This window comes from Notolepis coatsorum, assembly GCF_963971535.1.
Source record: "Notolepis coatsorum genome assembly, chromosome: 2".
In the NCBI taxonomy this organism is placed as follows: Eukaryota; Metazoa; Chordata; class Actinopteri; order Aulopiformes; family Paralepididae; genus Notolepis; species Notolepis coatsorum.
The window spans coordinates 175,199,962-175,226,247 of record NC_140166.1 but is presented as its reverse complement, the minus strand read 5'-3'; the positions used below and the strand labels follow the sequence as shown (position 1 = coordinate 175,226,247).

The following is a 26,286-nucleotide window of genomic DNA, read 5'->3' as shown; positions in this document are numbered from 1 at the left end:
AAAACAAACTGGTCAGACTACTACTTGACCTGAACCCCAGAACCCACCTCACCCCTGCCCACTTTGCCAACCTAGGATGGCTTAGAGTGGACGACAGAGTACAGCAACTTGCAATGGGCCTGGTCTACAAGATACACTATACGACCGGGGTGCCCATGTACATGTCAAAATACTTCCCAAAGGTCAGTGAATACCACAACCACTACACCAGAGGAAGCTCAACAAATCATGTTAAACCCAGATTCGGCTCAAACAAGGGACTAAACACGTTTCGCAATTATGCCACAACAATGTGGAACGCCCTACCCAAAGCTGTAAAGGAATGTGAATCCCTGCCCACATTCAAAACCGCCCTTAAAGAGCACCTACGGGAGGCTGCAATTCGAAACTGGCCACCGTAAATGCCCAAAACCCCCACCACCTCCTAATAGACAGTCTCCTCCCCACCGCATGTATATATTCCCTCCCCGCCGTATGTATATTTCCCTCCCACCCACCCACCCCCTCCTAATGTACAGTCCCCTCCCCATCATATGTATATACTCTGTCAGGATCTAGGGGTAACAGTACTGTATATTTGAATACCGCCTATGTCACAAATGTATCAGTACTAAATACCTATATGTCCCTATGCCATAAATGTCATGTATGTTGTGTATGTCATAAATGTCTATATGAATTGAAAATGGGGGACCCTGATGGAAACAAGACAAACGTCTTTCTCAGGTCTGCATCCCCTTAACAATTGTATGTATTGAGCCGTACTGTATTGTACCCATTCTGCAATCTGTTAAATAAAGTTTTCATTCATTCATTCATTCATTCATTCATTCATTCATTCATTCATTCATGAGAGTGTGCTGACCTACGGTGTGTCTGTGTGGTTCTCCAGCTGCACAAAGGCAGAACAGGAGGCTCTACAGAGGGTGGTGAAGGCGGCAGGCAGGATCGTCGGGACTCCTCTACCAAACATCACCTCCGTCTTCACCTCCCGCTGCATCCACCGCTCCAAATGTATCATCAAGGACCAGTCTCACCCAGCACATCACCTCTTTCAGCTCCTTCCCTCAGGGAGGAGATACCGGTCCATACATGCCAAGAGTTCAAGATTTAAGAACAGCTTTTTCCCCCAAGCAGTCAGACTGTTAAGCGCTCATTGACTGTCCCCTCACGTGCACCATGCACTTACCTGGACTTGATAATCACTGATTACCACCCATCATGCACTTTATTATTTAAAATATTCTGTTATGTACAGTGTTATGTGTTATGTGTTTATGTATGTATATATTGTACTACGGTCTGTGGAAGCTCCCCTGAAATTTCATTGTATACTGTGCAATGACAATTAAAAGTCTATTCTATTCTATTTACACACCAAACATGATCTTCTCAATTTCAGTTTGGAAACAGGCTTCGTCATAGCGTCTGCTACCATGTCGTCTGTCGGACAATAAACAAGTGTCATTCTTTCTTCTCTGATGACAGATCTGATGAAATTATATTTTATATCCACATGTTTACACCTCTGTCGGCACACAGGGTTTCTCGCAATTGCAATGGTTCCCTGGTTGTCTTCATAAACAACAGTTTTCTTATATACATAGGTATCCATTCCTTCGAGCAGTTGTTCTAGATAAATACATTCCTCCACTGTGGGCTGCTTCTTTGTTTTCCACGAAACCAGTGAGCTGTTTGTGTTCAAACTCACACAATACCCTGTGGTACTTCTTCTGTCTGTGGTGTCTGCCGCCCAATCTGCATTACTGTAGGCTTTAAGCCCTCGCTGCTCTTTCTGAAACAAAGCTGTTTATCTGCTGTACCTTTGAGATAACGAAAAACATGTTTTGCTGTAATCCAGTGCTCCTCTGTGGGGTCAGCAAAATGACAATTTACTCACTACAAAACATAGGTCAGGGCGAGTACATGTTATAAATAAATGCAATAAATGAGGCTACCTACAGCTTCTCTGTACATTTTTACATCTGTCAGTTTCTGAGCATCCTCTTGGTAGTCTAGTTTTTGATCACATGGTGTTTCCCTTGTCCTACATTCTTGCATGTCAAAATGTTTCAGGATCTTCTCCACATATCTCTTCTGGGATATTTTTACACAACTGGCAGACTGTTCGAAGTCCATGCCTAGAAATTTTTTTAACCTGCCTAGGTCTTTCATTTTGAATCTGGTGGAGAGCATGATACTTTTCACCTGCTCTAGGTTTCTAGTGTTGTCCGCTGCAATGATTAAATCATCCACCCAAATGACAATTATCACTTTTCCTGACTATTTTGACTCCCTTGAGTAAACACAGGGGTCTACTGGGTTCTGTAGGAAGTGATCTTCAATTAGACATGTATGAAGCATCTCGTTCCAATTTCGCCCAGATTGTTTCAGGCCGTAAATGGATTTTTCTAGCTTACACACTAGCTTCTCTCCTTTCTTCTTGTAACCTTCAGGTTGTTCCATGTATATCTCCCTATCTATGGGTGCGTGCAGGTAGGCTGTCTTCACATCCATCTGGTGTAAAATCAAACTGTCCTCAGCCGCTTTCTGCATCACTACCCTTACACTGGTCAGATTAACTGTGGGGGAGAAGGTCTCACCGTAGTCTATCCCCTCCCTCTTACTGTAACCTTTAGCTACAAACCTGGATTTGTACTTGTCGTGGCCTTCAATACCCTCCTTGATTGAGTACACCCATTTTCCTCCCACTGTCTGTCTGCCCTCTGGTAACTTGGTTAGAGTAAAGGTGTGGTTGTCCTCTAGGGACCTCATCTCCTCATCCATTGCTCTCTCCCATTTACTTGATTCAGGGGACACTATGGCCTCTTTAAAGGTCTGAGGTACTCCACTCACTACTCTGTAGCAGTAATCAATGCTGGTAAGTGTACTGTCATCCTCGTCACTTCCTCTCCGGGCATAGTCTTTCAAATACTTTGGGGGTTTGTGTTCCCGTGAGGGATACCTCCCACTGAATGGGGCACGTGACGTCACCCTCAGGTGCTACTCGTCATCGTCCTCTGGGGGTTGCTGACTGTCTGTCTGCACGACTGTGCTAAGTACACTAGGCTGAGGTGTCTCTGTTTCTTCACACCTTACTCTGGAGTCCAGCTCTGGCTCCTCTGTCTGTGACTCGTTCTCACATGTTGTCTTTGTGACAAATTTGACTAGCCTGTGTTTTTGCACTTTCCCTTTACCGGGATAATAGACTAGGAAAGCGGGGCTTCCTTTGTCGTGCCCTACAAAGAGTCCTTTTTCACATCTGGACTCGAGCTTCCCTCTGTCCTGCTGGTAAGCATAACACACTGATCCAAATGTGTGCATTCTAGCTAGATTACATTTCTTTCCTGTCAGTGCTGTATACGGGGTGGTGCCCGTGTGCTTATTAAAACACCTGTTTCTGGTGTAAGCGGCTTCTTGTACTGCATAATGCCATAGACTCTTAGGTAAGTTACCAGCTATAAGCTTACACCTAGCCATTTCGAAAAGAGTACGTCCTTCCCTCTCTGCCACTCCGTTCTGGTGTGGGGAGTACGGACATGACGTCTCGTGTCTTATCTTGTTCCTTCTCAACAGTGAATGGAACTCTCTATTTGTGAACTCGGTTCCGTTGTCGGACCTCAAGCATCTTATGTTGCCATAAGGGGCTACGTCTGCCAGGAATTTCTCCATGGCCTGGAGTGTGTCACTCTTTGCTTTGAGGAAGTAAACAAACACTGCCCCTGTACACACATCTGTAAAAGACTGTACATATCTAAAGCCTCCTATTTACTTGTTGCTTACTGGACCGGCTAGATCTGTGTTAACTAGCGCAAGTGGTACCTTTACTTTTTCTGTGGGATTTCTGTTTCTCAATTGAGTGAACTTCCCCTTTAGGCACACTACACATTCTTTGTCAGGTCTACGCGTTTCACCTTCAATGTGCATGCCTTCTGTCACTGCTTGCAGTTTCAGTAAATTCTCGTAATTACAATGACCCATGATCTCATGCCATGTCTGAATATCGTGTCACATTATACATATAATAATAATAATAATAATGGATTGGATTTATATAGCGCTCTTCATGACACCCCAGTGACCCCAGATCGCTTACAGAGTCCATTATTCGTTCATACACAGTCATACCGGTGGTGGTAAGCTACAATTGCAGCCAGAGCTGCCCTAAGGCAGACTCACGGAAGCGTGGCGAATAATCATCGCCTATGGCCCCTCCGACCACCACCAACATTCATTCACATGCATACACATTCATACGAGGCAAGTAGGTTAAGTGTCTTGCCCAAGGACACAACGGCAGTGGGATGGACTTGAGTGGGATTCGAACCACCAACCCTTCGATCATTGGACGACCCGCTCTACCCCTGAGCCACGCCGCCCCACAAACATATCATTATTATTACACTTGTCGTTGTCATTACACTCTGTTTGTAGATAATACATTCTCTTGTACACCTCTATGTTAAATCGCGTACCGTCAGGCTCTACAAGAACATCTTTACCTTCATTGAAGAACACTTTGGCACCGTTCGCAGTAGCAGATTTGACAGAGAATAGTTCTTGTGGGAACGAGGGTATGTAGAGAGCGTTCTTTAACGTCACTGTACACCGGCGCCCCTCACTGTCTATGAGGCATACCTGTGCGTCTCCTCTCCCTTGCGCCAACCCGTAGGTACGCTTCCCGTCTGCCAGCTCCATGCTGTGTCTCTCCGGGTCTAAGGTGTTGTCAAAGTTCTTGAATCGATTCCTGTCGTTGATGACGTGGGACGACGCACCTGTGTCCACGATCAGTCCCTTCCTTTGGGCCTGCTGCAGCTGCGTTGGCTGGGTGACGTACGCTGTCTGCGCCCCGAAGATGAAGTCCTCTTGTCCCGCTACTCTCCGGGCGTCGTCTCGACTCATCTCACGTCCACCGTCGTCGTCATCTTGTCCACAGCCACCATCTTGTCCATGGCGTACCATGCACTCTGGTCGCGTTTCTTTCTGCACACTTTGTCTGTGTGCCCCGTGGATTTGCAGAAGCTACACCACACAGTCTTTGTGCAGTTATCTTTCCGATGCCCTTTTTCTCCACATCGCCAACATGCCAGCTCCGTCGTGGGCCTGGTCTTCTCTCTCGGCGTCGCCCGGGCCTTCAGCACACGGCTGGGTGGGTATCTTCTGAGGCCTAAGAATTTCGCAACTTGGCCTTGAACTCTCCCAGCGACATGTCCGCTGAACCGTGTGTTACCAGTAGTGTGAACGGTTTGTACAGCTCCGGTAGTCCTCTCATAACCATCGCCATCATTAGTCCATCGCTTGGTGCTTCTCCTGCACTCTTAAACGCCGTAATGATCTGCTCAGCTCTGATGACGTATTCGGTCACAGTCTCGGTGTACCCCTTCTTCAGCGCTGTTAGTGTTATGTAGAGGGATACGATTCGGGGTCTTCCCTGTCCGATATAATGTTCTCTCAACACTTTCAGGCTTTCTCTGCCTTTGTCCTTAGTGTCGCGGAATATCAGCCCCAACTCAAGCTTGTGTCGTCTAGCAGTGGTGCTAACTCACATTATGCGTCGGCATTACGCTTGTTGTCCAGGGCTCGCGCGGCCGCCGTTACTTCTCCCGTGGGGGCCGTCAAGATCGTTGTATTCAGTCCCACACCGTGCATGCAGCACAACATGTGCTCTTCCCAGAGCTCATAGTCCTCTGCTCTTCCGTTGAACGAGGGCCATTTGTTCTTTCCTTTGGTCGCCATCCTCTTTTTGATGGTAGGCGTAGCTTTAGCTCCTGTTGGCTTAGCCTTTAGCCACGCGGTGCTCCCGGTGCTAACCTAGCCTATACTTCAGCTAAACTTGCTACCCTTATTATTTCGCCCCTGCGTGATCTGGGCCCATAACCTGTTGACAGAGTCACTTATGGGGCGACAATAAGTTGGTCATGATGACAAGGTCTTCTCACTTAGCCATTCATCTGTGTGGTTTATTATCACATTGCACCCAACAGTACATGAGACCTTCTCTCAGTGAGAGGTAGATGGGAAGAGAAAGAGGGGGAGTTGACATCCTTTTATACCTCTTACCTGGCGCCAGCATTAATAGCTCCGCCTATAGCACCCTCTTGTGGAAACAGTTAGACAGTTACATGCAATCGTACACATCACATAACTTTAACAGTTAACACTCCCTGCTGGTCCTTTTCATGCACCGTAACCGTTTATCGTGACACTGACAGTGTCATGCAGTGGACCAGCGTGTGTATTTCAAGCATGGGGGCATGATATACATAGGGTTGCCCCGGCAGTTTAGTTACGCCAGATAACAACCAGACAATGTGCAATGTCTTATATTATAGCCTATTATTGCCAAGACAGTTCTCCTCGGCGGCAGGCTGATTAAAAGCGGAAAGAAACATAAAGTAATAGAACTGTGTAATTTCCTAGAGAGTTACAGGGATACAGACACTTGTAAATCCTCTTGGAAAAAAAACAAAACAACTTTGGTCCATTGAGGAAGTGCACTTGCTGTGTTTTAAGCTTCCATTGCCTTTGACAGCCAGAGGGTAAAAGCCCCTCAAGATTATGAGATTAGCTGAGAGGGACTTTTAATTGGCCAAATATTTCCATTTTACCATCCCTCTTAAAGGTTTAGTGACTCCTCCATTACATAAGAATTTCCGAGGAGATATTTTCTCTATTCAAAATAATAGCTGAGATGACACCTATATGAAATGGAGTTGTATTTATTTATTATTATTATTATTATTATTATTATTATTATTATTATTATTATTATTATTATTATTATTATTATTATTATTATTATTATTATTATTATTATTATTATTATTATCATTGATCATTATTGTTATATATTTTTGTTAATTTAACACACATTAAGTAATTGAACCCTTCAGATGAAAGTCCATTTTGAAAATCTTTGAAGAGTCAATATAGGCCTACTCACAGTGAAATGGGCCATTAAATGGCGATTGGAATGTACTGGACATGTACTGATACCTGACCCAAAACCAAAACGGACTACTATGGGGTGAAAATGCCCAGATACTGTATGATTCTGTTTTAAGGATTACAACAATCAGTATGCTTGAAGGGACATACGTGTAGCCTATGCTCTCAAGTGTGGGATAATTGCCCTTGTAGACTTTGGTAACGCTAATACTTTTGAAGGCTTACCTCGTCAAAACATCTACAACGTGTACTGTATACATCTCTGTCTGTATCTGGTGTGCGTGTGTGTGTGCATGCGCGTGTGTGTGTGTGCATGCGCGCGTGTGTGTGCATGCGCGCGTGTGTGTATTTGTATGCGTGCATGCATGTGAGTCTGAGATGAGATCCAGTTGCAGTTGCTCACCAAGCTCCCTGACCCCCATATTGGCTATTGAGAGTTGAAGACATCCCCCTTCTGCTAACCACCATGTGATTTTATGCTATGAATTACACATATAACGTTTGCCTATTTAAATGGTAATTTTGAATCAAGAAAAGTCAAGAAAGTTGATCGAATCGCAGGGGTCATATGTTCCCCGGGTTCTATGTTCCCCGCTTTAAAAAAAAGAAAGGGTCCTATGTTCCCCGCTCCCGAAATAAAGGTTCTATGTTCCCCGGTCCCGCACGTTCCCGAACACTCCCGAACAAGGCTCTATGTTCCCCGCAGCTCGCCACCAAGCCACCAAGGCTGCCCGTTAGCTAACATTATCAATAGCTCCTGATGCTTTACCGTAACGTTAGCTAGCTCACAATTACACATTTAAATTGACAAACATCATTATGTGTAATTCATTGCACAATTCAAAAAAACATTTGTCTCTCGCTGGTAACTACCGTTTATATTTTTTCCTGAAATAGGGTCCAGTGGAAGGGGAGAGACTTCGAGTCATGTTGAGTCACTTGACATATTCCTGTTCTATGACTGACAGCTGTGCGCACACTGCACAGGGCAACTGAGATACTTACTGAGGCTCAGGCAAAGACTTGAGGAGTATCTTGATTTCTGTTTCTTTTGTTCTTTGAGGCAACCCCTCATTGTGCTAAATTGGATTGCTTTTTTTTCCAGACACAACTTCAATGTGCTTAGTATTCTCAAAGGGAGGCCAAACCAAACCAACCGTGAGAGTGAGAGGTCGCCTCTGTTAAAATTCTCCCAGGACGACAGGTAGGTCATTCAACACACAGTCAGGTACTATCCTAGTTTAAAATAAAATAAAAAGTTGAGATGTAATCAGATATTGTCCAATGAAGCAATAGCATAAACACAATAAATTCCACTATGGTACTGTATCTATGTTATATTTATCGCAGTCATGTAATGTCATATAATATGAAATTACATTATTTGATAAGATGATACAACTCAGAACATTACTTGACTACCCCATTCACAAAGAATCAATTGCCCTATCTCAAACCCCTGCTTGGGAAGCGGCAGTTGTGATTGGAGGATCAAGAAAAGAGGACAGGGCTTGAGATAGGTAAATTTGCAATTGTGCACAACTTGTGATGAAATTCCGATTGTATGGTTGGTGTTCCCCCTTTTTTCCTAGATATGTTAAGTGGTTTTCTCCCAACATCAAGATCATCCAAGACACAGATGTGCTTGTAAATCAACCTCCAATTGCTTGGAGATGTCTTGCTTCTGTGATGATTTATTTAAAAAAAGATTTAAACAACAATGTTTTCATTTCAGTTCGACATACATGAGCCTGCATGACCCCAAGTTTATGGGTGGACTGGAAGGGCCCTGGCAGAGCAGCGCTATGGAACTGGAGACGCGGTTTCGCCTGGGGAGCGAGCTCACCAACCTGTCCCTGTCTCGCTCGAGCTCCTCCGAGAAGAACGACCCGCTGGACAACCTCAACCTGAATGTCAAACTCACCAGAGGCCTACGGTGAGTTCCTTGTCGACCTACCTCAAACCCGCCCTCTTTTCTTGATCCTCTAATCACAAGCACCTCCAATCGCAAGAACCTTTCACATAATGCTAACCTCGTTCCCAGTTTTATCTCCTCCGTGAGATAAAGCCTAGTAAAGAACTACTGCCGAAAGTGTGTATGGGGTAGAATTTCCGGTACTTCCCCTGGAAGCTGCCTCCGAACGGACCAAACTTTTCCCGAATCCTGTCGGCAAACAAGCTAGAACGTCCCGGTCATGTAGTAAATTCTTATGAGGAAATATTGTGCACTTCACACGTTTCTATAATTGTTTTGTCGAAACCGAAAAGCCTGTAGCCTGTAGGCCTACTTCCTGTACTTCCGTTTACACACTTTAGGAGGCATATCTTTACCAGCCTAACATAATGCTGACATTGCAGAAGCTCATCGTTGATAACAAAGATTGCAATATAGCTTTGGGGAAATGTTACTCATACTGTATTATATTGTAAGATAACATTAATTTCACTACCGTTATTATTACTGTTATATTCACAAAATGTTCTACCTTTCAGATGTTTCTTCAACATCTCCAGAATTGGCTGTGTCTTTGTCCTTGTTGTTCTCAGTAGTGTAAGTAGATCACCAATGGTATTTCATGTATCACTGTTTGGCACCCTTTGCAAAGATGAACAGACACAAATATCTGTAAAATTCAACGACAAGAAGAAATATACTGCAGTATGTTCTGTGCAAATAACATACTTATGCAAATATTCAAAGGCGTCTGAATACAACTTATCCTACAAAAGAAGCTTGTTTGAATTATTGGCACCTTTTGTTGCCAAGCTAATCAAAGTCATCCCAAGCTTATGAAGCTTGTCTGAATTATTGGCACATTTTGTCGCCAAGCTAATCAAAGTCCTTCTAAGCGTGTTGTTTCTGTAAGAGACAGCGTTAGTACTGCAGCTGGATGTCACAGCCGTGACAGTTTCACACAGAATCAATCTAATTGCTTCAAATATTACCCATTTACATTTTGAGGCTATTTCACAGTTTTTACCACCAAGTCTTGCATTTCAATAAATCACACTGAGCTTCTAGGCATGTATCAAGAAACATAGTGTATTATAAAAAAAAATAGTGTACCGGGTGTCTTGTGATCTTATGAAAGTCATAATTGGTAGCAATTATGCAGAATTTGTAAATGAAATGTAAAAGAACAAACAGCCTCCCCATGATTGTAAAAATCAGAATCAGAATGTATTGCCAACTACGTTTGCACAGTACAAGGAATTTGTCTTGGTGCATACTATAACCACAGAGAAAAGTAAGAAAGTAGAAAAAAAAACACATCAATATTGTTCATGAGGCTCGCTGCAGACGGGAAGAAACTCTTGTGGTGTGAGGGTTTGGTCCTGATGGACAGCAGCCTCTTGCCAGAGGGCGTGGGAGTGGGGCCCTACAGGTCCTGGAGAGATGGCAGATTGCAGCCAATCACTGTCCCAATGATACGCTGCAGTCTGCCCTTGTCCTCGGCAGTGGCCCGCAGCGTATCAGATGGCGATAGAGGAGGTGATGAATGATGGACTCAATGATGGCGGTATGGAATTGCACCATCATCGTCTCTCTGGCAGTTTGAAGTTCCTCAGCTGCCACAGGATGTACAGGAAGTCCTCTGTTGTGCGTGTTTAGTGATGGAGCTGATGTTCAGCTCCCACTTGAGGTCCTGGGAGATGACAGTGTCCAGGAAGAAACTCAGCAGTGTCGATTGGGGAGTCTCTCAGGGCGAGGGTGAAAAGTGGGGCTGGGTTCTTCCTGAAGTCCACAACCATCTCCACTGTCTTTAGTGACTTGAGCTCTAAGTTGTTCAGTCCACACCAGGACACCAGGCAGTAAATCTCCCACCCCCAAAATGATTTCAACAACCATTGAAAGGTGATAAATAATTGCGAGAATAATTTTTTTAACCATGAATAATTGCCTCTGAATAAATAAATAACATTTTTGGAGAACGCTTTTATTTTGGAACTGTTCATCTTTACCAATGGTACCAGTCATTGGAATAACGTGCAGGGGTCTTTATGGAACAAACAAAAATACATTGATATATGGGTTCTGCTTTCAGTTGTTCTTCAGCATGTATCCAGACAGAGACAATCCCTGGAGGATGTTGGCCGTCTCACCAACACAGAGCTTCTGTATCCTTTCCTTCCGTCTGTTCTGTTCAAGGCAACACCTATTAATCCCAATAGTTCTCAAAGGTTTCTTTTAGAAGACACACACGTTTAAGAGATGTCCACATGACCACAAAGTAAGGATTCCTGAGTATTTACAATGTACTGCCGTTTTCTCTTTAGATATGGAACAAAACATTATGTTTATCTATTATGTTTATATCCAAATGAACCTACTGTATGTGATGATATCAGTTCCAAACCAGAAAATGTACTCTTATTCCAAGGAAATCATCCTGGCTACTGTGACAATTACCTTTTCTATCTTCTCCAATCTTTTATGGTGCTGTACATCGCTGGGGCATTTAGATTAGGGGGTGGGTTAAATTATTCTATTTGTTTTGGTTCTGGGAGACAGTAGAGCATGTTCACTGATACAAATGGATCTGTCCAAGGACATAGACATAACAATTAGAAAAATGTAAGTAAAGCTCAAATAGCGTATTTTCTATGTGAATGCACCATTTAAAGTGCAAATACATTCAATACATCAACATACACTTTTCTTGACAGTTCGTGTCCCACAGCAATGAACCTGACAAATTTCCGCGACAACGCGTTACTAAGGCTACAAGTGGGCGGGCCTTTCACAGAAGGGATGATTGACCTGACCAATCCGGAATACATATTGATCCAGGTAGAGCAGACTGAGGAGGAGGGGCCCCGGAGAAGGAGAGCTCAGCAGGTGAGATTCCCTAACAGTCGGATTTGAGATCAGCAGCATTACATTTGACTTCTTTCATTTCTATTGTATGTGGTATGTAATGTAGTTCAAATGTTGTTGTGTTGATAGAGCTCTGCAGTGCCCAGCCCCCTCTCAGGTTCCAGAGTTTTTTTCTTCTCTCTACTCCTCTTTAGCCTCGGATGAAAATGAAGATTAGCCACAGTCATTTTTTACAATGCAACAACTCATAGAATGTATTAAAAAGTTGCAGTTTTGTCCTTGTTCAATTCAGGAACCAGCTATTAAGGGTAGTTACCCCAGTTAAATCCTTTCATCCTATGTGAATGAAGCGTTACACACTGAATTTGAACATAAAATAAAGAATCTTGTGTATTATGACTTTTATATTCTTTTATATTTCGTTATTAACATTAGCTACTGTAATATAAACAATTAAATCTGCATGTTAGTTAGACCACTTCCCCCGCTCAATGTATTAAAGGGATAGTTTTGATTGTTGGACATTAAATGGTATGGGATACTTGCTACAAGTTACTAGTAGTGTAGTTGATGTAATACCATTAGTTTACTCACTGAGTTCCGTGGTCGGAGTTCTGGCCCAGCCGCAGGAAGTGTCAGACCAAAAAAAAATTTAATCTGCACCTAAACTTTTTGGAATGTGGCCCAGTGTGTCACGGCTTCAAGCGGCTGGGCCATGTTCTGATATTCCAACATTAGATTAGATTGTACTTTATTATCATTATATTGCATACAACGAGTTTTTGGGACTCAAACTTAAGGTGCAGTAGTGGGAAAAAAATCACACAGGTAATAAAAGAGAAACATAAAATACTATACAGAACATAAAATAATATACAAGAAACATAAAATACTATACAGAAACATAAGATAATAATAATAAACAATGTTACAATACAATATACAAAATAACAGTGTCAGACGGTAGTGGGTATTGCACTGTGTATATTGCACTTGGGGGATAGGATGTTGCACAGTGTGGGAGGAGGGGGAAGGGGTGAGTTATTGGTGCATATTGGAGTTCAAGGTGGTGATGGCTCTGGGGAAGAAACTGTCTCTGAGCCGGTTTGTTCTGGCTCTGATGCACCTGTAACGCCTGCATTGTTCATATCCAGCCAAAATCGACGAAAATGTAAACCCTAAACATGAATGTTCACACTATGTTAATTTCATATTTAACTGCCCTATAATCTCTGACAACTCTGGGTGCTTAACGGTGCTATAGATCAGGGGTTCCCAAACTTTTCAGGCCGGGGCCCAGAAAATAAGGTGTCAGAGAGCCGCGGCCCAATGCACATCGTCTGGCTTTTTTTTTTTTTTTTTTGCCAGGCGACCGATTTTTTAAGCCAAATATCACTTCAATCCTATTAAGTTAGTTCAAGTTAGTTATTCATTTATATGTGCTATTTATGAGAGGGCTAACTTGTTGCAAAATAATAATGATAATAATAATAGCCTCATTAAAATACTATTGTTGCTTCGGTTGTTTTCAGCGTTTTATGTCCATAATCTGTTATTTAGTTTGAAATGTTCGTTGAAATAAGTAGATTTTTCGTTTTTGTTTATTTATTAAGTTAATATAAAACCATATAGTCACATTTTAGAATACAATAGAATAGAATTTTAGAATACAACTAGAAACACTGTTCTGGCCTGCTTCTAAGTTCAGTGGCCTGACAAAAAAAATTAAAATTAAAAAATTAAAAATTAAAAAATTAAAAATAAAAAAAATATTTTTTTTATTTTTTTTTATTTTTTTTATATATTTTTTTAATCATCTCGCGGCCCACCAGTGGCTGCTCGCGGCCCACCTTTGGGTCGCGACCCCGACTTTGGGAACCACTGCTAGATAACAGTCAGCCACTAGATGTCACACTACAGCACCAGCATGTCATTTATCCAATCAGGTGCAGGGGAAATGAGAAGTACGGAGGGGATACATGCACACAACATCTCAACAGCAACATTAATTTTGGACCCACAACTATTTTTTAAATGAGAAATTCATGAATACTTTCGGGGGGGGGGGGCAATTCTGCACCTTTCTAAAAGATATGTGGATGTATTATGTATATAAAAAAAGAGATTGCTCTACATAAAATGTTTATCTATAACACCTTTAACAGTTTCAAATCACCATTTCACCAGATGCTGCGGCTACAGAGATAGTGGAACCAGAGGGAATGCTGAGCTATTTTCAAATGGCACTCATTATTCTTTTGTTTATGAACAGGTGATTTATAATTGGACCATACCTCTACATAATGAACGAAGTGAACAGATACTGACGACAAAAACATTTGAGATGATCAGCAGGTACAGTATTCTTAACTCATGAGTTATGTGTCTCCCTCTGAAACTGATGTGTTTACCATGAAGTGCCTTAACCTCATAAGCCCTAGCCATATTTGTAACAAAGTAAATGGAAGATTGCTCCTCTTCCACTTCTATTTGCATGTTCTTGGTATCTAGGGACATCTATAGTACTGAATTTTGCCATCCGGACACATGCAATTTGAAATATGAATATAGAATATAATTTTATGATATGATATGATATGATACATTTATTTATATTGAATATTGAATATAGAATATCAGGCCTATAAAATACCTTATTATGGCCAAGTCATACATCTATGGATCGGGCCAAATCTCCTCTTTCCAATGGATCTAGTCTGGATTTAGTACCACCAAGTGCCCGTTACAGGACAGCAAAGACTGTGAATGAAATCTACTGAAAGTACAGTTACTTTTGTATAATGTACATAGTGCCGCCATTTTTCACCGGATTGCGACACGTTTTTTTCCTAGATGACAGAAAGGTAAAGAAACAATATCAGTTGTATTGTATGGCAATAACATTGATGTTTGTTCGACCCATGAGATATAAACACGAAAATCACAACAGAAAAATATCTACAATGATTTCATGAGTGCTTCTTCTTCTCGCGTCTAAATCGTCCACTAATAACATACGGTTATCCTATAACCATAGTTATATGAGTATAGCGAGCGCTCTGCACTCAAGTGGAACATATCCCATAGCCAGTCTAATACTGAATAAATTTCTTCACATGTACACACCCATCCGCCTGGCCACACCCCCATCCGCTCCTCTACATAAGCGGGGATGTGGCCATACTAACAGCTCCTTCCCAAGTCTTTCACCACCGAAGGCGAAGAGTCAAGACCACGGGGTCCTCAGTGAGTCAGCGCAGAGTGCTCACTATACTCATATAACTATGGTTATAGGATAACCGTATGTTATATATCGTATAGCTTACGCTCTGCGCTCAAGTGGAACACAGGAGCTGAGCAGAGCGGAAGCTCGAAAAATGTACCCGCTGAGGCCCCCCACAACCATCAGAACTGGGGAGGACCCGAGCCCCCGGACCCCCGTAGTGGAGGACGGGAGGGAATCGGATCCGACTGTGCGAAGAGGGTTTAGCAACTCAAACGCACAGGGTGAGCAGATCGTGGGACTTACCTTCCCACAGAAGAACCCACGACTACACAGGCGCGCAACCCACATGCCACTAGGGAACGAACGGGAAGAAAAAAAGAACCTAACCCTGTGGCAAGGCCGTAGCAGTGGAGCGCGAAGGAGGACCCAGCCCCAGGAAGGGTCAGGACCCCCCGGAAAAAGGGGGCCTGGTGAGACCAACGACGCTGCAGCATCGAGACCCCACCAGGCGGTCACCAGTGACACCACCCCCCACATCGCCAGCGTATCGGACAGGGCCCATCCAAGAGCAGGCCCTTCCCCCCTACAGCACGCCGCCCTGAAGCCCTCAAGAGGCTAGACCCCCACAGGGGGACCAGGCAGTGCACCGGGGAGACAACCCCCAAAGAGGTTGATCCCTCAATCCAGGCAACAGGCCAGAAGGACTCGACCTGTGCCTGGAGCACTGCGGACTAGACAGGCGCCTAAGGGGTCTGCTGAAAACAGCACCCCGGCGGAAGGGGTGTTCGGTATGCTGTGCACCATGTCGCAGCCTCCACAAAAAAACCCGACCCTCTAGAGCAGGGGTAGGCAACCCTAGGCACGCGTGCCGGCCAAGAGACACAGATATGGGTCCCATATGATACGTCTGAGGGAAACACCCCTGTCAACCCTGCTCTGTATAAAAGAGAGGAGACAGGGAACCCCCAGAGACTTCCCACGTGAGTAACAATTTGAAAAGATATATGTAACATTGAGCTACGTGACCAAAAGCTCAAGACATATGCAACAGAGCGCAGAGCAGAACACTTTTGTTTAAGTTCACACGCACCGCAAAACCCATCTTGACAACAACAGAGGTCCACAACATGGAGCCTGAAAAGAACTCACGGAAGTCTCACAACCAATAGAAACGCGCCCAGTGACGTACTCTATGGCGGGGGGAATTCCATGACCCACCTGGCCAAATATGGCGTGGGACCAGGGAACTCCCACCCCCCCCCTCCTCTCCCCTACCCTGTGACGCGCTGACCAAACAGTGCGACAGGAAGCCCGAAGGACAGGAGGCCCAACCCCCTGACCAATCAGAAAAAAAGGGGGAGGGAGGTTTATCAGTTCACCCCCTCATGACCCCACACCCCGGATACGATGAAAAACAACCAGCAGCGATGATACCCGCGTAGCCAGCATGCTACATGAAAAGCGTATATCCACAAGGATAAGCTAAACCAATGCACGCCAGCCACAGACGATAACTCGTTTGCGAACAGGTTTTATATACAAGGCTTTAGGCTCATGTGCGAAACACGTCACAGTGTTTTATGTCTAAGAACTAACACATACGTTTAAGAGAGGGTCAAGACCTCGGTACAAGCTACATACGAGCACTTCTGTAGGCTAACACTCTAACCAAGTTGTGGACTCGATGCCATGTTTCCAATGTAACAGAATACACACAACCCCCTCAGATAAAACGGTAAAATTTACCACTATAAGAAGAACACAGTCTTCTTCATGATGAGGGAAGACAAGTCTTTCGACCGAGTGCTAGCCACAGGCCTTGCCAAGCACACATATATATAGCGACCAGAACGATTTATAAGAAAACTGTCCTACTCACTTAAACAACACACAGGGGAGAGTCACTAGCGGCGCCCCGCAGGGACGGTTCTGGGGCGCCTGGTCACGTTGATCTCTACCGTCACCTCCGGGCGTGGGGCGGCTGGCTGCGGCGGACGAGGCACTCCCTCCACTCCTGGCCTTCTTGGACGAAGGCCCAGCAGCGGCGGCGGTGGTGGCGGTGGCAACGGTCGCGGGCCTCTGCCGGCGTTGTTTCCGTCGGCCATCACCGGTGGCATCGGGTCGGGGGAAATGGGGTTGGAGCACAGCGCGCTCCTCCTCCATCTCTCTGCAGGCAGCCGTCATCTGCTGCATGGCCGACCCGAAGAGCCCAGCATCGGAGAGGGGGGCCGTGAGCAGGGGAATCCTCTTCTGTTCCCGGCACCCTCACCTGCTCCAGCCAAAGGTGGCGCTGGGACAGAGTGGCCAGGGCGTGCCCCTTCCCGGCGGCTATCGCCTGCAGCTGGGTAAGGTGCAGGATGGCTCCAGCCGCCTGGGCATGAAGGTACTGTTGATGGTCGTCCAATACCGACCCGCCTGCCATCATCCCCGACATGTAGCACGCTAGCTGCGCAATGTTGGACGTCGCAGCTAGGCTCTGAGTCGCGGCGATGTACGCCTGGTCACTCCAGTTAGCCATCTTCCTAGCCGATTTCCCTTGGTGAACCGGCTTCCGCAACGGCTCCCACACCACTTCGGGACAAAGAATGGATGTCATCGGGCTATCAAGCCGAGGCACCCCGTCCTTTAGTCCCTGGACCAAACCCGCCACCCGCGTGACTGGCACGTAGGCAGGAGTAAGGCCAGTGATGCGGGAGATTACCTGTCCCTGTTTCAGGCCTCCATTGACGGGAAGAATTGGCAGACAACGCCCGTCTCTCTCACAGGACGACGTTGCCAGAGATGACCTATCATGTCATCAGGAACAGGTGCTGGCAGAGGCTGCGGCAACGCCATGCCATTAGCGGCTGCGGCGGCCGCCATGAGCTCGGGGAACAAGGCACGCAACTCCCCTTGCGCACCTCCCTCCACGTCACCCGTGTCCCTCACGTACGGGCGCCACCATCCGACGCGGCAGATAGCTGGGCATCTTGTCTCAGGGTCAGAGGTTCTAACCCAACACCGGAGAACAAGGGACCCCAAGGAGACGCAACACTCCCTGCCACACCCCGAGGGGGAGAATGATACGAATCCATTGGGGCATCAAACAAGAGCGATCTCGCCCCCTCCATGTGATCCTCAGTTTCCATCGGAAACGGAGACAGGGCAAGAGCACTCTCATTCGGCACCAGCACATCCCCAAAGCCAGGCCGTTCGCCCCTGCAGCTCGCCGCCCTACGACGGGAGGGAGCAGAGGCGAAGAGCCTGCGTCGCAAATACCCAGGCACCAGAGGAGCCGTTGGCCTATCGGCCGACCATCCACTGGCGGGGGAACCAGGGCCGGAACCAGGTCATCTTAAGGGAGACGGCGGCTCAACGGCCCCTCGGAGAGGCAGACTCACCACCGGGTGCTGCTCGGGCGTATCTGACTGCCACGACTGTGGAGTCAGAGCAGCCCCACGACGCACGGCGGACGCGGCAATGGAGAAACGCTGGTGAAGGGTGACGTTGTGTGCGTTCGAACCCCCCGAAGGTGCAGACATTATGACTTAGCTTTTCTCGAAAATTGGCGAGAGAGAGAAAAAATAAGATACAATGTCCACGTAGCTCCTTTCCAACAACTATTTCGGCACTAAACTCAAGTGGTGTATACAGACACTTGTCGGTGGTGAAAATAGGGAAGGAGCTGTTAGTATGGCCACATCCCCGCTTATGTAGAGCAGGGGTTCCCAAACTTTTCAGGCCAGGACCCAGAAAATAAGGCGTCAGAGAGCCGCGGCCCAATGCACGGCCTTTTTTTTTTTGCCATGTGATCGATTTTTTAAGCCAAATATCACTTCAATCCTATTAAGTTAGTTCAAGTTAGTTATTCATTTATATGTGCTATTTATGAGAGGGCTAACTTGTTGCAAAATAATAATGATAATAATAATAGCCTCATTAAAATACTATTGTTGCTTCGGTTGTTTTCAGCGTTTTATGTGCATAATCTGTTATTTAGTTTGAAATGTTCGTTGAAATAAGTAGATCTTTTTGTTTTTGTTTATTTATTAAGTTAATATAAAACCATATAGTCACATTTTAGAATACAATAGAATAGAATACAACTAGAAACACTGTCCTGGCCTGCTTCTAAGTTCAGTGGCCTGACAAAAAAAAAAAAATAATATTGGAAATCATCTCGCGGCCCACCCGTGGCTGCTCGCGGCCCACCTTTGGGTCGCGACCCCGACTTTGGGAACCACTGATGTAGAGGAGCGCATGGGGGTGTGGCCAGGCGGATGGGTGTGTACATGTGAAGAAATGTATTCAGTATTAGACTGGCTATGGGATATGTTCCACTTGAGCGCAGAGCGTAAGCTATACGATATATAACACTTAAAATATACACTTTGACTGCTGTTTTGGTAGGGTTAGGGCAGTGTTTCTCAAAGTGGGGGGCGCGCCCCCCAGGGGGGGCGCAGAGGCATGACAGGGGAGGCCTTGAGATTTTTTTTTTTTTTTTTTTTTATTACAGAAAATTATCACTAAAGTGCTATCTGTTGCAGCTGCACTGTTCTCCATGAAAATACCATATTTGGATAAGTTTGACCATTTCTCAAAATCTGAAAATCATTATTTAATAAAACACAGAAAAGGATCACCAAGTTACTCTCGATAAAAAAAAATTTACAGACAACATTGAGACAAAGCTTCCTGACACATCTCCATCCAAACTCTTGGAAGAACTCATTGAAATCTCATCTGATACCACCTGGAGAGCTAGTTTCAGAGTGTGGTGCTGAGTACCAAGTATCTCATGATGCAGCAGTTAAGGTGTTGATACCATTCAGCACCACATATCTGTGTGAAGCTGGCTTTTCATCCATGACAGCTCTGAAAACAAAATATATAGCTTTTGCTCTGACGGTGCGCAGGCCATGGCAGGGAAAAGGAGGGGGCTACAGGCGCTCATCAAGGGGGTCTCGCCAAACGCGCAATGGACGCACTGTAAATTCACAGAGAGGCGCTAGCGTCAAGACAGCTTAGCCCTGAGCTGAATGAGGTTTTGACAGAAGTTATAAACGTGGTAAATTTCATCAAAACCCGACCCCTGAAAGCGCGCCTGTTCTCTGCGCTGTGTGAGGAGATGGGAGCTGACCATTCTGCAGTGCTGTTTCACAGCGAGGCAAGGTGGCTCTCGCGAGGGAAGGTGTTGTCAATTTGAAAGGTCACGATATTGGTGTTATTTCAATAAATTTAAACATGGCCCATTTCATGACTATTTTGTTGGGGCGAGGGGGGGGGGGGCAAGATACTTTGGTCCGCCAAAGGGGGGCCTGACAGAAAAAGTTTGAGAAGCACTGGGTTAGGGTCTTTACTCTTGGCTATTTGAAAAAGAAATGCAACATTACTTAATGCGGACTGTATTGATCTATTTATAACGTGAAATAAATCTACCGGGCTGATCGGGCTTAAGAGGTTAAGGGAGTGGGACTTAGTAGTATATTTTGTTTTTGCTTCACCGCCATCATCACTTTTGTAAGGAAGGGTTCTTACTATTTTATTATTATTATATAATAGTTCTCTAATCTTTTTTTGAAAGGCAACGAGTTTTACCTAGAACTAAAAAGGTATTTTTTTTTAAACCTAAACAAGTCGTTTTTTTTACGCAGTATAGATAGTCACATAAACAAAAGAATATTCTTAAACACTTAATGAGAGAACATTCAGCTCATTCTTGTCTGCCGTGCTGTTTCTCCCTCGTCAGTGAACCCATCTTCATCACAGTCCAGGCCTTCCTGCAGGAGCCCAGTGAGGTGGTCCCTCTCTCCATGACCCACCAGTCGCTCTACGTCAACGTGGAGACTCAAGTGGCCATCGCTGCAGCCATCTTGTCGGGGGTATATATCCTCATCATCTTTGAGGTAAATGGTTCTGAATTATCTCGGACAGCACAATGTGGTTTTGGGGGGGTGTGCGTTCACACAGTTCGTCACGGTTCGTTTTGACATAGTCCGAATCAAAAGTGAAATTGTTACTTTTGTTGCCATTTTTATTGGTTCGGTTATGGTTCACATTGCCAATTGACGAACGAACCAAACCTTCTAAACAAAGCCATATGATCACGCAGGTCAGACTTTTGTTGGACATAATTTTGAATTGTATACCTGCCAACATTGGGCTGTGAAAAAGGGGCTTCAAACTCACAGGCATATTTATTTCATTTTGGTAGTTTTGTCCTCATTCCTTTCGTCAGAGGCTGATTGTGCACAGGCACAGGAGATGCACGTTGACTCTGGGTTGCCAGGTTGTGCAGGAATAATTAAGAAATGTCTGTCAATGATTCAATCCAAACACTCCCTATATCCAAAGCAATAGCATCCTGTTTAAACTAGACTAGTTTGGATTACCCTCAGCTCAGAACTAAGCAAAATCTGCATATGGCTCGCTGATAACAAACTATCATTACACATGGGCAAAACAGAGTCCATTCTCTTCGGTTCAAATAACAAACTCAGCAAGACCGACGGCTTCTCAGTTACAGTGGGTGACAATATTGTCACAAGGAAAGAAGATATTACCTACCTGGGTTCCATCCTAGAGGCAAATCTTTCCTGTGACAAAATGGCATCCAATGTAATAAAAAAAGTCAACCAACGAACTCGTTTCTTGTACCGGATCTCCTCACTGGTAAACAAGAATACCCTGAAGACTCTAGCAGGAGCACTCATTCAAGGGTACTACGACTATGCTTGCACCTCATGGTACCAAAGCACCTCAAAGGCGCTAAAAACAAAATTACAAACATCTCAAAACAAACTGGTCAGACTACTGCTTGACCTTACTCCTAGAACCCACCTCACCCCTGCCCACTTTGACAACCTAGGATGGCTTAGAGTAGACGACAGAGTACAGCAACTTGCAATGGGCCTGGTCTACAAGATACACTACACGACCAAGGTACCCATGTACATGACTAAATACTTCCCAAAGGTCAGTGAATACCACGATCACAACACCAGAGGGAGCTCCACAAATCATGTTAAACCCAGATTCGGCTCAAACAAGGGACTAAACACGTTTCGCAATTATGCCACATCAATGTGGAACGCCCTACCCAAAGCTGTAAAGGAATGTGAATCACTACCCACTTTCAAAAACACTCTCAAAAAACACCTAAGGGAGACTGCAACTCGAAACTGGCCCCTGTAAATGTCCGAACACAACCCCCGCCAATGTACAGTAAATTACCAAGTATGGTCTTGTCAATAATCCAATGTACAGTGTTGTTTGTACAGTTGTACAGTGTCCCCCACCCACCCCTCCTACCCCCCCCCCCCCCCCCCAACCACCTCCAATGTACAGTCCCCACCCACCCCTCCTACCCAACCCCCCCCCCCCCCCCACACTCCTACCCACCCCCCCCCCCCCCCAACCACCTCCAATGTACAGTCCCACCCCCACCTACCCAATCCAATGTACAGTTTCTACGCCTAATGTATATACTCTTTTCTTTCTGGACTCTTTTTGTATCACAAATACAGTACTGTAATTGCAAATCTGGTATGTCATAAATGTATAGATGTAGCAGTACTGTCTATCTGTATGTCATGTATGTCATATATGTTACGATGAATTGGAAATGGGGGACCCTGGTGTAAACAAGTCGAAAGTCTTTCTCTGGTCTGCATCCCCTTAACAATTGTATGTATTGAGCTGTACTGCACTGTACCCATTCTGCAATCTGTTAATAAAGTTTTCATTCATTCATTCATTCATTCATTCATTCATTCATTCATTCATTCACCCAGTGTACACCTGCCGTCTATTTTAGTGCATTCCCTACTGAGCGTTATTGGTTTTAATTAGATGGACCAATCTCTCTGAAACTGACAAGAGGCAAACATGTTAAGCTATAGCAGGGTGGTGCGCCACCAAGGCCCTTCAACTCATACAGAACGCAGCGGCCCATCTGATCTCCAATCTACCAAAGTCAGCCCACATAACCCCAGGCTAATTTGACTAAAACACACCTAATATTTGAAATGAAAAAGAAAATATATATATATAAAAAGAACTAACCTTCTTACTGTCTTTTTCTATTATGTACTTTGCTACTATGTCTATACTACTATCTACTATGCACTATCCCTATACACTACTACCTAGTGTCTATATGATCTCCACTTACATCCAACATCAGTTCAGTAGGATCTCCACTTACATCCAACATCAGTTCAGTAGGATCTCCACTTACATCCAACATCAGTTCAGTAGGATCGCCACTTCCAGAAAAGTTATTTATGTCAATGTTTATTCACTTTCCTCCGTTACACTCAGGACCTATCAGGGCCTGGAACATACTACTGCAGCAGTTACACCAAAGTCATTCACCCTTAGTAGGCCTACCTTGTAATTAATTGTATGTCTACAAAATATATGATTAAAACGAATGACAATGGAGGCAGTCTGATTATGAGTAATTGCACTCCTTTACACACTAAAAAGTTTTTGTGTTATAAAGCCTCCCATAGTTATAAAGATTCCCAAGGTCCAGTGCCTATCACAGGAAATTACACTTTTTCTGTTGTGTTTTTCACATAGCCATTAGAAAGAAAGGATGACAGTATTGTCCTATTTTGTTCATTATCTAGAGAGATGAAATCTGACATTGAGCACTTTAAGTCTGTACGGTCTCTGTGAGATTACTCATCTTGAGTAACAGGACCCCGTTTTGAGTTTGAACAGTGCAGCAGGGTCAACAACACAGTGCGCAGGTACTTCATCAAATAGCATTACTGTATAATTAACAATAGCCAGCATTAAGGAACAATACAGATTTATTTCCTCTGACAATGCTTTTAACATAGTAGTTAAGTTGCCTAACGAGATGCAAAATGCAGTACGATCACTTTGATCCTCTTAGTCGTTCAGTTCTGTTCTTTTTTTCCACTTTCTCCAATCATCAGCTGTCCATTTTACTGAAGGCTTAGTGGAGCGAGTCCTTAGGGAAGGTAGAGGCTCTTCCTGATTACCGTAGCTCTACAATCCGATTGGTCATTTAGAGTAAAGAAAACAACTGAAAAAAACACGCGCACGCACACACACACACACACACACACACACACACACACACACACACACACACACACACACACACACACACACACACACACACACACACACACACACACACACACACACACACACACACACACACACACACACACACACACACACACACACACACACACACACACACACACACACACACACACACACACACACACACACACACACACACACACACACACACACACACACACACACACACACACACACACACACACACACACACACACACACACACACACACACACACACACACACACACACACACACACACACACACACACACACACACACACACACACACACACACACACACACACACACACACACACACACACACACACACACACACACACACCACACACACACCACACACACACACACACACACACACACACACACACACACACCACACACACACACACACACACACACACACACACACACACACACACACACACACACACACACACACACACACACACACACACACACACACACACACACACACACACACACACACACACACACACACACACACACACACACACACACACACACACACACACACACACACACACACACACACACACACACACACACACACACACACACACACACACACACACACACACACACACACACACACACACACACACACACACACACACACACACACACACACACACACACACACACACACACACACACACACACACACACACACACACACACACACACACACACACACACACACACACACACACACACACACACACACACACACACACACACACACACACACACACACACACACACACACACACACACACACACACACACACACACACACACACACACACACACACACACACACACACACACACACACACACACACACACACACACACACACACACACACACACACACACACACACACACACACACACACACACACACACACACACACACACACACACACACACACACACACACACACACACACACACACACACACACACACACACACACACACACACACACACACACACACACACACACACACACACACACACACACACACACACACACACACACACACACACACACACACACACACACACACACACACACACACACACACACACACACACACACACACACACACACACACACACACACACACACACACACACACACACACACACACACACACACACACACACACACACACACACACACACACACACACACACACACACACACACACACACACACACACACACACACACACACACACACACACACACACACACACACACACACACACACACACACACACACACACACACACACACACACACACACACACACACACACACACACACACACACACACACACACACACACACACACACACACACACACACACACACACACACACACACACACACACACACACACACACACACACACACACACACACACACACACACACACACACACACACACACACACACACACACACACACACACACACACACACACACACACACACACACACACACACACACACACACACACACACACACACACACACACACACACACACACACACACACACACACACACACACACACACACACACACACACACACACACACACACACACACACACACACACACACACACACACACACACACACACACACACACACACACACACACACACACACACACACACACACACACACACACACACACACACACACACACACACACACACACACACACACACACACATACACGCACAGAGAGAGAGATCTATTAGCGGCGCCCTCTGGACCCATCCATCTCTAATTCTCTACTATAAAGGTTCCAATCCGAGAGCCTTGAAGCTGCCTGCCACTTTTTCTCTCATTTCCCCACATTTGGACTTAAGCCATTATTCCGCTGAGTTACTTCATAGTAAAGCATTGTCAGAAGGTCATTAATGGCCCTTGGATACTGGTCGTTGACAAGAGTGCTAAAATTCCGGTGGCAAGAATTATGGGCAGAGCAGTAATTATACACAAAGTAAAACTTTAAAGGTACTATAATTCTCTGACTGGCTTAACATGTAGGCTACGGTGTGTGTGTGTGTGTGTGTCTGCCCCAGAACCCAAGTAGAAGAGCCCTACTGCACACACACGCACAAGC

General features: G+C 45.0%; 1 protein-coding gene across 1 annotated transcript in view; it reads left to right on the top strand.

Moving 5' to 3' along the window:
* oca2 (oculocutaneous albinism II) overlaps positions 1–26,286 on the top strand; it is a gene marked incomplete at its 5' end in the record, with an annotated part of 177,527 nt that overhangs the window by 6,691 nt on the left and 144,550 nt on the right. Inside the window, 7 exons of the mRNA XM_084308397.1 lie at positions 8,054–8,152; positions 8,684–8,884; positions 9,496–9,499; positions 10,995–11,067; positions 11,631–11,788; positions 14,040–14,122; positions 20,722–20,878. Of these exons, the coding sequence (XP_084164523.1) occupies positions 8,054–8,152; positions 8,684–8,884; positions 9,496–9,499; positions 10,995–11,067; positions 11,631–11,788; positions 14,040–14,122; positions 20,722–20,878 (775 nt within the window). The remainder of the gene's footprint in view (positions 1–8,053; positions 8,153–8,683; positions 8,885–9,495; positions 9,500–10,994; positions 11,068–11,630; positions 11,789–14,039; positions 14,123–20,721; positions 20,879–26,286) is intronic.